At 39.6% G+C, this 13,368-nt stretch overlaps 1 protein-coding gene and 1 pseudogene across 1 annotated transcript in view; one reads left to right on the top strand and one right to left on the bottom strand.

The window, feature by feature from the left end:
* Window positions 1-2,123: 2,123 nt before the first annotated feature.
* The window catches only part of ANKRD45 (ankyrin repeat domain 45), a 47,771-nt gene continuing 36,526 nt past the window's right edge, over window positions 2,124-13,368 (bottom strand). The window contains exon 6 of the mRNA XM_086343752.1: window positions 2,124-6,395. Within this exon, the coding sequence (XP_086199878.1) occupies window positions 6,367-6,395 (29 nt within the window). The 3' untranslated portion in view covers window positions 2,124-6,366. The remainder of the gene's footprint in view (window positions 6,396-13,368) is intronic.
* On the top strand, window positions 11,731-12,199 carry LOC147356361 (putative large ribosomal subunit protein eL32' pseudogene; annotated as a pseudogene).

Genomic DNA, 13,368 nt, shown 5'->3' with positions numbered 1-13,368 from the left:
AGAAGCCCCAGTTCCTTCTTGAGACTGACTGGTTTTAGTCAACAGCTCTACGTCTGCCCTAACTGCAACAACCACCACTAGCACTCACACACCATTCTCCCAAAGTATTTCCTGTACAATGGTTTGTTGCTGTTGTCTGGTGTGGTTCTTTTATGTCACTGGACCCATTCCTACCATAAATCCTGAGGACTATGTTTTTCTAAAAGCTGTCTTGTACACAGGCTGTCTCCTGAGAGACCCATTCCTTACTCATTCCCAACCTGCCCTTACTGAGCCCTTCTGCTTACCAAGTTCACTGCTCTTTCTCCCATATTCATCTTAACCTCATCTCTATTGCTTGTCACCTTGATTTTTCTCCTAAACTGCCATGACTCACATCACTCTGAGTAATGTCCCTCCAGTTCTGTCTAGTTCTTATCCCAGTGCTATCCCCTCAGGCTCATTGGGTTCACCCATACCCTCCAGGTAAGAGTCATGCAGTTTTTACATTTTAAAAGTCAGATTCTCCATGGCTTTTGGGAAAATACCCATACCTCAAGAAACCCTGAACAAAATTCATAGAGCCAGATCTAGATTACATATGGTTCTGAGAGCTAGAGATAACACATAACTAGAATACACAGAGGTGATCAAATTTCTCTCACAATATTTCCCATAAAGCTTAAAAAAAAGCAATAATAAATTTATATTTCACCTTTTTTGGTACAGTACTTTCCTTGGTGACTCAGATGGTAAAGAATCTGCTTGCAATGCAGGAGAGCCCAGGTTCGATCCCTGGGTTGGGAGGATGTCTTGGAGAAGGAAATACAACCCACTCCAGTATTTTCGCCTGGAGAATTCTATGAACAGAGGAGCCTGGCAGGCTACAGTCCATGGGGTCACAAAGAGTCAGACAGGACTGAGTGACTAAAACTTCTGTACTTTTGATTTGTGGTAGAGCCAGTTGAATACTTTGATGGCTTTGAGAGTTGAGAGCTGAGAGGCTTCCCCGTCAGTCTCACCCAAACTCCATCTTCTGATGATAGACTACACTGTCTGACAGAGACAGGCACAAAACAGGTTGGTTAGTCAGAGCTCTCTGTCCCCCTAACACTATGGTTGGTTCAGAGCATGAGACTCAAAACCAATCTATTATCGAGAGACAGCTGGTCTCTTTCCATTTGACTTTAGTTGTGGTGATAACCCCTAGTGCAGCTACAGGCTATCTTTCCAGCTGCACTGAGAAAGCCGACCTCAAGTCTGAAGCTGAGCAAAGCCTTTCTGAGTCTGAACATTTCCATGACATACCACCTAAATATCACTGAGGTCTTAACCAATGACCTCCCAATCCTGCCTGAGATTTTATCTTTTCCCAGAAGCCATCTCTTAGTTTGATAACTTTTTTGCCATCTACAAAGGCTAGGAATGAGAACTAATTTTATTTTCAAACCTAGCAAGTACTGAATCCTTTATATTTCTTTTAAATTTTATTTGAAAACTGAACTGATCCTTTTAGGCTCATCTCTCTCCAATTTTAGTAGGAGAATACAGGTGGCACTTGAACACTATTTGGAAAAGTCCTGAGCAGGATCATTGAGTTCATTACTTGGATAAAAGCGTGGCCAAACTTACCACCATCACATAAGAAGGGTACCTTTTCTCTAGCTTCTAATAACATTTTCCTCTCTTTCCTAAAAATTCCCACTACAAGCCTCCTGTGCATGAGTTTGTGCTCAGTTGTGTCTGACTCTCTGTGACCCCATGGACTGTTGCCTTCCAGGCTTCTCTGTCCATGGAATCTTCCAGGAAAAAATACTGGAGCAGGTTGCCATGCCTTCTCCATGGGATCTTCCTGACCCAGGGACTAAACCTGGGTCTCCCACATTGCAGGCAGATTCTTTACCATCTGAGCCGCCATGGAAGCCCCAAGAGCCTCCCAGACAGCCTCAAAGATTCTGCTAATAACCTAAGGCTCTGCAGGCTTTCACTAACACTCTCCTCTAGCCCATTCCAGCTTCTGTCTACTACCCAGTCCCAAAAGGCAATGCCATATGTTTTAGGGTTTGTTATGTGGATTTCTCACTTCCAAGTTCTAAAATTTATGTGTTATAAATTGCCGCATAACAAACAGACACAAACCTTAGTAGTTTAAAACAACAATTATTTATTTGGCTGAAATCTACAGTTTTGGCATAGCTCAACAGAGGCTTGTCTCTGCTCCATACAGCACCAGCTGTGTTGGTTCAACTGGAGGATCTGCTTCCAAGATGACTCACCCACATCACTGATGACCGCTGGCTGGAGCTCAGCCAGGGCTACGAGCTGGGCCTCAGTGCCTGTCCATATAGGTCTCTCCACAGGTTGGTTTCCAAGAGCCAGCATCCCAAGAAAACTAGTTAGAAACTGTATCATCTTTATCTTTTATGATCTATGAAAGTCACATAGTTTTACTTTTACTGTAGTTACAGGCCTGCCCAGGTTCATGATGAGAGAGAACAGAGACCCACCTCTCTATGTGAGGAATGTCACGATCACATTGAAGAAGAGCAGGTGGGATGAGAGATGCAGCCATCTTAGAAAATGCAATCTATCACAAATTAGATGAAACACTGGGATGGACTGTCAGCCTTTCACAATTATGGTAACCGAAGTAGCACCTGACTGCTTTAGCTTAGTCTAGAGCAACATATCTCAAAGGCTAGACCATATGCCAGTTGTTGTAATTCATTATATGAGTTCCCTCATACATGGAAAAATGAAAAACATAGAAGTCTATACTAAAAGTTAATTTATTCAATTTTAAAGAGTAGAGCCTTATACTGAAGTCATATCTTCCTGTTTTTTCTGGCGTTAATATTTCTTTTCTTTTATTAAATGATAGTCATAACAGACATTAGCTGTTTTCTTAATGATGTCATACCAATCTCCTCCCCCTCCTCTTTTTTTTTTTTACAGTTTTCCAATCAGTGAAAAAACACAAAAGCCTAAGGAACCGCCATCTAAAAGTAATCAGAACACTCTTATGTACCTTTTACTACCTCTTAAATAATGTGATTTAATTTACTAGTATGTACTTTGAAATAGTAATTAATTACTCTGTGGGTGTTCATCTTCAAAGTCATGCAGCTACCTGAGTACAGCTCAAAGTCATGCAGCTACCAGAATAATAGCTCAAACAGAATTCAGACAGGATTCACAAAGTATCAGGACCTGTGACACACCTGTAAATATACCTATAATTCAATGTAACATTAAGTCACAAGATACACCATGTCTCTCAAAACTTACTAAAGTTACAGATCTATAGATATAAACATATATTCAGACCCTCACATTAGTGAAACGCTTAAAATGAGATTCAGGAATTCCTTGATAATCACCAGGATCACATGACTAAAAAGTAATAGGGGACTCAAGAAGAAAGCTTAGAAATAGAGAACAAACTAAATACACAATCGTAATTCTGGATGTAAGTGTGGCCTATCTTCTGGAGGAGCAGAAGTTGACGTGGGGCATTGGCACAGCAAAATATGGAGACAGGATTCAGGAGTCATTTCTACAAAGGTTAACAAGCTCTATAAATGAATGAAGACTAGTGAATTCTACGAATAAGGTGGTGCCAAAACTATTATTCACTAACTTACTATGTTACAGGCTCTTTGGGAATGAAGAAAAACAAGACAAAGTCCCTACCCTGAAAAAGCTCACAGTTGGGACTTTCCTGGTGGTCCAGTGGTTAAGAATCCTCCTTGCGATGCAGAAAACACTGGTTCGATCCCTGGTCAGGAAACTAATATCCCACATGCCTCAGAGCAACTAAGCTTGAGTGCCATAACTATTGAGTCCATGCACAACTAGAGAGTCCATGTACCACAACAAAAGATTCCGCATGCTGCAACTAAAACCCGATGCAGCCAAATAAACAATTAAATATGTTTTAAAAAAAAAGCTTATAATTCATATATGAACAATTACATAGAATATAGTACAGAGCTATTAATGTTATGTGTGCCCCAAGGGATTAGTTCTTACTAACATTGGGGATAGAGATCACGGAATAGAGAATTACAGATTGCTTTCCCAAGGGTTGGGATTGACTTTTTTCAGCTTTATTGAGGTACAATTGACAAGTAAAATTGAAAGATAGCATTGACTTTCGAAAAGTTCCCCTATCTTGAAGCCAGATGAAGAAGAGGAGCTGGTGTCTCAGCCCATTCAGGCTGCTGTAACAAACCCATCATAAGGTTTGTTGTAACTTATATACAAACATTTACTTATATTTCTGGAGGCTGGGAAGGCCAAGTTCATGACACAAGCAGACTCTCTTGAGTGTGCCTTCTAGATGGATATCTTTCTGCTGTAACCTCACATGGTGCAAGGAGCAAGGGAGCCATCTAGGGACTCTTATGTAAAGGGCCTCATCAGCAGCCTCACTGACCTTATCACCTGCCAAGGCTTTGCCTCCTAATACTCTCACAGAGGGCATCAAGTTTCAAAATAGTAATCTGGAGGAGGGGACACAAACATATTCATAGCAGCTGCTGAAAAGAGAAAAGTAGTCTGTAAGAAAGTAAAGGAACCATAAGGACATAAAGGTGCCAATGTGAATTTCAAGAACAAGATATAAAGAAAAATAAAGGAGAGAGTTTATTTTCTACTCAGTCTTATCTAGGAATCTTTGAAGTGAGATTCAGAAATCCTTTCCTCGTCACTAGAAAGCAGTGTCATATTCACGATCAAGGCTCAGAAAATGTAGAATCGGAGCAGAAAGGACAAAAATGGCATCTGGCCTTTGCCCAAATTATTGCCGTGCTTAAAGGGAATAGACTCCTCACAATCTATAATATCGAGAGAATAGAACAAACACTGATCTCCTTTTTTGCACTACTCCATAATACCCACTAGATCTATCAATGAGGGGGCTGAGAGGCACTGCCCTGCTCTTCTGCTCAAGGCAACTAAATGTGAATAGCTCATACATTAAAAAAAAAAAATCTCAAAACTTTTACATTTGTGATACAGTGTTACCTCAAAACTGTGCCTGAGAAAATGTCAACTGACAAGGAATTACTGAACTGCTCATTTCGTTTCCTTCCCTTCAACAATGAAAAACTAGCTTTTAGGGTGGGACAAAGAAGAGAATAATTTTATTCCTATAGAACTTTTCCTGAAAGTCACAGAGTAGCAGAAGGTTCAGGGGCTCTTAGACAAACTAGAAAAAATGACATTTCAAATCACTAATATGAAACCAACAATTATATTTAAAACCTAAGTAATATAAAACAGAAGGAAAATGACATGTAATACAGTTAGGGGACAATAGAGGATGAGATGGTTGGATGGCATCACTGACTCAATGGACATGAGTCTGAGCAAGCTCTGGGAGTTGGTGATGCACAGGGAAGCCTGGCATGCTGCAGTCCACGGGGTCGCAAAGAGTCGGGCACGACTGAGCAACTGAACTGAACTGAACTGATTGTCAAACCTACAGATTAAGTGAAATCTAAATATAAAACTAAACAGATCTGTTTATCAATTTAAAAACAGAAGGAGGTTAAAGAAACAAGAAGATTTACTAAGAGACCACGTGTATGCATGCGTGCTTAGTCACTTCAGTCGTGTCTGACTCTATGTGACCCTGTGAACTGTTACCTGTCCATGGGATTCCCTAGGCAAGACTACTGGAGTGGGTAGCTATGTCCTCCTCCAGGAGATCTTCCTGAGCCAGGGGTCGAACCCACACCTCTTACCATCTCCTGCATTGGCAGGCGGGTTCTTTACCGCTAGTACCACCTGGGAAGCCCACTAGGAGACCACATCCCACCTTAAAGGTGAATTTTATTTTGGAGGTAAGAAACGAATATTTGTATAAGCAGAGGACTCTTATCTGAACCATCCTTAATATTTCCTTGCTCCAGAATGTCATCCCATAGCTTTCCTTTTGAGGAAGGGAGAACACATTTTTCCTCTGGAAATGGTCAATGTGTCTTAAAAAAAAAAAAAAAAAACAAACCCTCAATTGAAGAGAAACTCCCTGCCTCAATTACATAGAAAACTGTCAGATTCTCTAAGCAGCTTTTATAACTCCCATCTGGTCTTTGTGAGTGACTCATACTCAAGTGTTCTCTGGAACTCACATTAGACTGATTTGCAAGGGCAGAGGCAAGGCCAGAAAGTCTGGACATAAGCATGCTGAATGGGATAAAACAAAACAAGCATGATTTAATTTCATATTTAAACATTTTTCTAAAACCCCACATCTGTTTTCTTAACTTCAGTGAGCACAGATAGGTTTGCCTTTATAGACATAGAAGACAATGTGGCCTGTTATTAAAACACATACTCAATAGAAGGTATGATCTTGACTTCTTTTCTGATCGTGGCTTACTATACAGATTTGGCACTTTTCACTTGACCTGAAAGGAAGAAGATTTTTAAATTACATTTAATTAGCATGCTACAGAAAACAAAAATGAAGCCAGCTTTTAAAACACCGGGCATGAAATAAATCAGTATATCCAAGCCTGAAGCAGTCATTGATGAAATCCTGATGTTGGTAGGTCAATTCTCCCCCAACCTTTTTCTTTTCCCACAATATTTAAAGCTGTGAGGTCACACTTCTCATATAAACAGTACTACTGTTCCTAATTGAGCCATTTGAGTAAACTGCTTAACCTCACGTCTGAACTTTCTTCATTGTAAAACAAAGGGGTCGTTTCAGAGGTTCCATCAAGATCTAATATGAAGGTGTAAGATACTGAGGTGCTCGGAGGGGATACAGAGGACCTGGGTAAAGAGGCAATATTTAAAATTCAAATATAGTATATTTACAATGTTGTGTTAATTTCTGCCGTACAGCAAAGCGATTCAGTGTGTGTGTGTGTATATAAACAACTTTTTCATATTCTTTCCCATTATGGTTTCTTACAGACTATAGTTCCCTCTGCTATATAATAGGACCTTGTTTATCCATACTACATATAATAGTTTATATCTGCTAATTCCAAACTCCCAATTCACCCCTTCCCAAAGCCCTCCCCTACCTTGACAGACACAAGTCTGTATGTCTGTGAGTCTGTTTCTGTTCTGTAGATAAGTCCATTCGTGTCATATTTTAGATTCCACATACAAGTGGTATCATCATGGTACTTATCTTTCTCTTTCTTACTTCACTTAGTACGATAATCTCTAGGTCCATCCATGACGCTGTAAATGGGATTATTTCATTCCTTCTCATGGCTGAGTAGCATCCCATTGTGTGTGTGTGTGTGTGTGTCACATCTTTATCCATTCATCTGTCAATAAACATTTAGGTTGTTTTCATATCTTGGCTATTGTAAATACACTGCTATGAAAATAGGGGTGCAAGTATCTTTTTGAATTATAATTTTTTCTGTATGTATGCCCAGAAGTGAAACTGCTGGATCATATGGCAACCCTATTTTTAGTTTTTCGAGGAACCTACATGCTGTTTTCCATAGTGGCTGCATCAATTTACATTCCTACAACAGTACAGGAGGACTTCCTTTTCCCTGCTCCCTCTCTGGCATTTCTTTCTTTGTAGACCTTTTATGATGGCCACTCTGACCAGTGTGAGGTGGTACCCCATAGTTTTGATTTGCACTTCTCTAATAATTAGTGATGATACACATCTTTTCATGTATCTATTAGCCATCCATATGCCTTCGTTGGAAAAATGTTTATTTAGGTCTTCTGCCTACATTTTGATTGGGTTGTTTGCTTTTTTTGGTGTATGATCTTTTTTATGTGTTGCTGGATTCAGTTTGCTAGTATTCGGTTGAGAATATCTGCATCTAATTTGTCAAAAACATTGGCCTATAATTTTCTTTTTTGGTGGTATCTTTGTCTACTTTTGGTATCTGGGTAATAGCAGCTTCATAAAATGTCTTTGGGAGTGTTCCCTTCTTTTCACTCTTTTGGAAGAGTTTGAGAAGGATTCATGTAAGTTCTTCTTTGTATGTTTCATAGAATTTTCCTGTGAAGCCATCTGGTCCTGACTTTTGTTTGTAGAGAGCTTTTTATTACAAATTGTATTTCACTTTAGAGATTGGTCTGTTAAAATTACCTATATCTTCTTGATTCAATTTTGGTATGCTATATGTTTCTAGAAATGTCTTTTTTCCTAAGTTGTCCCATTTGTTGGCATATAATGGTTTACAGTATTCTTTCATAGGTTTTTGTGTTTCTGCAGTATCAGTTGTGATTTCTCCTCTTTCATTCCTGATTTTGTTTTTTGTTTTTTTTAGATCATCTCTCTTTTCTTCTTGGTGAGTCTGGCTAGAGGATTGTCAATTTTGTTTACTTTTTTCAAAGAACCACTCAACTTTATTTTCTATTGCTTTTTAAATTTCTATCTTATTATTTCCTCTCTGATCTATATTATTTCCTTCCTTCCGCTGACTTTAGGTTTTGCTCGTTCTTCTTTTTCTAACTGTTTTAAGTGGTTCAGTTCAGTCACTCAGTCGTGTCTGACTCTTTGAGACCCCACGAATCACAGCACGCCAGGCCTCCCTGTTCATCACCAACTCTCGGAGTTCACGCAGACTCATGTCCATCGAGTCAGTGATGCCATCCAGCCATCTCATCCTCTGTCGTCCCCTTCTCCTCCTGCCCCCAATCCCTCCCAGCATCAGAGTCTTTTCCAATGAGTCAACTCTTTGCATGAGGTGGCCAAAGTACTGGAGTTTCAGCTTGAGCATCATTCCTTCCAAAGAAATCCCAGGGCTGATCTCCTTCAGAATGGACTGGCTGGATCTCCTTGCAGTCCAAGGGACTCTCAAGAGTTTTCTCCAACACCACAGTTCAAAAGCATCAATTCTTCGGCGCTCAGCTTTCTTCACAGTCCAACTCTCACATCCATACATGACCACTGGAAAAACCATAGCCTTGACTAGATGGACGTTTGTTGGCAAAGTAATGTCTCTGCTTTTGAATATGCTGTCTAGGTTGGTCATAACTTTCCTTCCAAGAAGTAAGTGTCTTTTAATTTCATGGCTGCAGTCACCATCTGCAGTGATTTTGGAGCCCCCAAAAATAAACTCTGACACTGTTTCCACTGTTTTCCCATCTATTTCCCATGAAGTGATGGGACCGGATGCCATGATCTTCGTTTTCTGAATGTTGAGCTTTAAGTCAAATTTTTCACTCTCCACTTTCACTTTCATCAAGAGACTTTTTAGTTCCTCTTCACTTTCTACCATAAGGGTAGTGTCATCTGCATATCTGACGTTATTGATGTCTCTCCCAGCAATCTTGATTCCAGCTTGTGCTTCTTCCAGCCCAGTGTTTTAAGTGGCAGATTATTTATTTCAGATTTTTCTTGTTTCTTGAAGAAGGCCTGTATCACTATGAACTTCTCTCTAAGAACTGCTCTTGCTGCATCCCATAGATTTTATATGGTGGTGTTCTCATAGTCATTTGTCTCAAGGTAGTTTTTTTATTTTCTATTTGATTTCATTGTTGACCCATTCATTTTTTAGTAGCATGTTACTTAGTCTCCACGTAATAGATTTTTTCTTTTCTTTTTCTATGGTTGATTTCTAGTTAATGAAATTGTGGTCAGAAAAGATGCCTGAAATAACTTGTATACTCTTAAATGTATTCAGGCTTGTTTTGTACCCTAGTATGTGGTCAATCCTAGACTATACTCCATGTGAACTTGAAAAGAATATGCATTCTGGTTTTTTGTTTGTTTGTTTTTGGATATAATATCCTGGACAAAATCAATTGTCTGTTAGATTTTGGTCTCCCCAGTGGCTCAGCAGTAAAGATTCTACCTGCAATGCAGGAGACACCAGTTTGATCCCTGGATCGGGAAGATACTCTAGAAGAGGACAACCCACTCCAGTATTCTTGCCTGGAGAATCCCATGGACAGAGAAGCCTGGTGAGTACAGTCCATAGAGTTGCAAAGAGTCAGACACAACTAAAGTGACAGCACACATGCACACACAGCATGTTGAATTTTATCATTTAGGATCTCTGTTGCCTTACTGATTTTCTTCCTGAAACATCTATTCATTGGTGTGAGTGAGGTGTTAAAGTCTCCTACTATTGAGGTATTGCCATAAATCTCTCCCTTTACATCTATTAGTATTTATTTTATGTATTTGGGTGGTTCTATATCAGGTGGATTGTATTGTATTGTTTGTATTGGATTGGATTGGATTGTTTGTATTGGATTGTTTGTATTGGATTGTATTGTATTGTTCCTTTTATCATTATATAGTATCTTCATTTTTATCTTTCTTTATGACCTTTAAAGTCTATTTTGTCAGATATGAGCATTGCTACAACCACTTCCTTGTCATTTCCATTTGCATGAAATATCTTTTTCCATATCTTCATTTTCAATCTATGTGTGTCCTCTGCCCTAAAGTAGGTCTCTCATATGCAACGTATTCAGTTCAGTTCAGTTTAGTCACTCAGTCGTGTCCGACTCTTTGCGATCCCATGGACCGTAGCACACCAGGCCTCCCTGGCCATCACCAACTCCCAGAGTACACCCAAATTCATGTCCATTGAGTTGGTGATGCCATCCAACCACCTCATCCTCTGTCGTCCCCTTCTCCTCCTGCCCTCAATCTTTCCCAGCATCAGGGTCTTTTTAAATGAGTCAGCTCCTTGCATCAGGTGGCCAAATATTGGAGTTTTAGCTTCAACATCAGTCCTTCCAATGAACACCCAGGACTGATCTCCTTTAGGATGGGCTGGTTGGATCTTTCCTTTTCTCCTTTGCTTTTTGCTTCTCTTCTTTTCACAGCTCCTCAGACAGCCATTTTGCCTTTTTGCATTTCTTTTTCTTGGGGATGGTCTTGATTCCTGTCTCCTGTACAATGTCATGAACCTCCGTCCATAGTTCATCAGGCACTCTGTCTTATCAGATCTAGTCCCTTAGATCTATTTCCCACTTCCACTGTATAATCATAACGGATTTGATTTAGGTCATACCTGAATGGCCTAGTGGTTTTCCCCACTTCTTCAACGCAACGTAGTGTAGGCTCTTATTTTTTTATTCAATCTACCACTGATGCCTTCAGATTGGAGAAGTAGTCCCTTGACATTTGAGGTAATTATTGATATGTATGTATTTATTGCCACTTTAAACTTTTTTTTCTGGTGACTTTGTATTTCTTCTTTGTTCTTTTTCTTTTAGTTTTTCCTTTTGTGGCTTGATTTCTTTTGTATTATTCTTGTGCTCTCTTCTTTTTGGTTTTTGTGAATCTATTGTATGTTTTTGATTTGTGGTTACCCTGCTTTTCAGTATGTTAACCCCTTCCTACATCTACTTGCTTTAGTGAAAGTGACATCACTGTCATGTCCGACTCTTTGTGATCCCATGGACTGTAGCCTACCAGGCTCCTCCATCCATGGGATTTTCCAGGCAAGAGTACTGGCATGGGTTGCCATTTCCTTCTCCAGGGGATCTTCCTGTCCCAGGGATTGAACCCAGGTCTTCTGCATTGCAGACAGACGCTTTACCGTCTGAGCCACCAGGGAAGCCCACTTGCTTTAGACTGGTAGTCAAACAGGTTCAAATACATTCTAAAAAAAATATCATTTTCTTACTTTCCTACCCCACATTTTATGACTTTGATGTTCTATTTTACATCTTCATTTATCCTTTTGCTGTTCATTGTGGTTATCACTTTCATAGAAAAAAATTTATTTCATTTTTAAAAATCTGTGTACTGCTCTCTTCCTCAGCTATGCATACAGAAGTGGCAGCCATCTCCTACTTGGCATCATGACTGCCCCCAGGCCCCTTGTGAAGTTCAAGATCTTCAAAAAGAGGCCAAGAAGTTCATCCAACACCAGTCAAATCAATATGTCAAAGTTAAGTGGAACTGGCAGAAACCCAGAAACACTGACAACGGGGTGTATGGGAGATTCAAGGGCCACATCTTGATGCCTAATACTGGATATAGGAGCAACAAGAAACCAGAGCACATGTTGCCCAGGAGACTCTGGAAGCTCCTGGACACAACATCGAAGAGTTTGAAGTGCTGCTGATATGCAACAAATCTTACTATGCTGAGATTGCTCACATCTCCTCCAAGAACTGAAAAGACTGAAAAGCCATTGTGGAAAGAGCAGTCCAGCTGGTTATTAGAGTCAGCAATCCCAACATCAGGCTATGCAGCAAATAAAATGAAGAGACAGCTCATGTACACATTGTGTTTGTGTTAATAAAACCATGAAACTCATCAAAAAAAATGTGTTACTGACTCATTTAATTTATTTCCACCTGTGATTGGCTCTTTCCTATAGATTCTTGCTTCTTTTCTATTTAAAGACAATCTTTCAATATTTCCTTCAGAACAGGTTTGGTATTGCTCTATTGTTTTACCTTTTACTTGTCTGAGAAACTCTTGATCTCTCCTTCTATTTTAAATGATAATCTTGGTGGGTAGAATATCCTAGATTGCAAGTTTTTCCTTTCAGGATTTTCAATATATTTTGCTACTCCTTTCTGGCCTGCAACATTTCTGTAGAGAAATCAGCTAATAGCTTTATGGAGGTTCCCTTGTAAATCACTCAAGAGTTGGACATGACTTAGCGACTAAACCACCACTTTTCTCTTACTGCCTTTAGAACCCTCTCTTTATTTTTAACTTTTGCCATTTTAATTATGTTTTGGTCTGTTTGAATTCATCTTGTTTGGTACACTCTGTGCTTCCTATACCTGGATATCTGTTTCTTTCTTTAGATTTGGGAAGTTTTCAGCCATAACTTTTTAAAATACATTTTCATTCCCCTTTTTCTTCTGCTTCTGGGACTCCTATTATGTGTAGGTTGGCACACTTTATCACTGACTCAATGGACAAGAATCTGAGCAAACTCTGGGAGATAGTCAAGGACAGGGAAGCCTGGCGTGCTGCAGTCTATAGGGTAACAAAGAGTAGGCCATAACTTAGTGACTGAACAACAAAATAATATAAAGGTCTTTTTATATTGCTTTCATTTTTTTTTAATTTTTCTTTCTGTCTGCTCTTCTGACTGGGTGAAAGTATTTAAGTCGCTCAGTCACATGTGACTCTTTGTGACCTCATGGACTATACAGTTCATGGAATTCTCCAGGCCAGAATACTGGAGTAGGTAGCCTTTCCCTTCTCCAGGGAATCTTCCCAACTCATGAATTGAACCCAGGTCTCCTGCATTGCAGGTGGATTCTTTACCAGCAGAGCCATGAGGGAAGCCCAAGAATACTGGAGTGGGTAGCATATCCCTTCTCCAGCGGATATTCCCAACCCAGGAATCAAACTGGGAAATTTCTGACTGGGAGATTTCCATTATTTTAACTTGCAGATCACTTATTCATTCTTCTACATTATCAATCTGCTACATGTTGCCTTACATTCAGTTTTTA

Source organism: Bos grunniens, chromosome 16, assembly GCF_055505025.1.
Source record: "Bos grunniens cultivar Pamir isolate PY7600 chromosome 16, Bosgru_T2T1.0, whole genome shotgun sequence".
Taxonomy (NCBI): Eukaryota; Metazoa; Chordata; class Mammalia; order Artiodactyla; family Bovidae; genus Bos; species Bos grunniens.
Note: the sequence above shows the minus strand (reverse complement) of the source record. Positions and strands in the feature narration are given on the sequence as shown.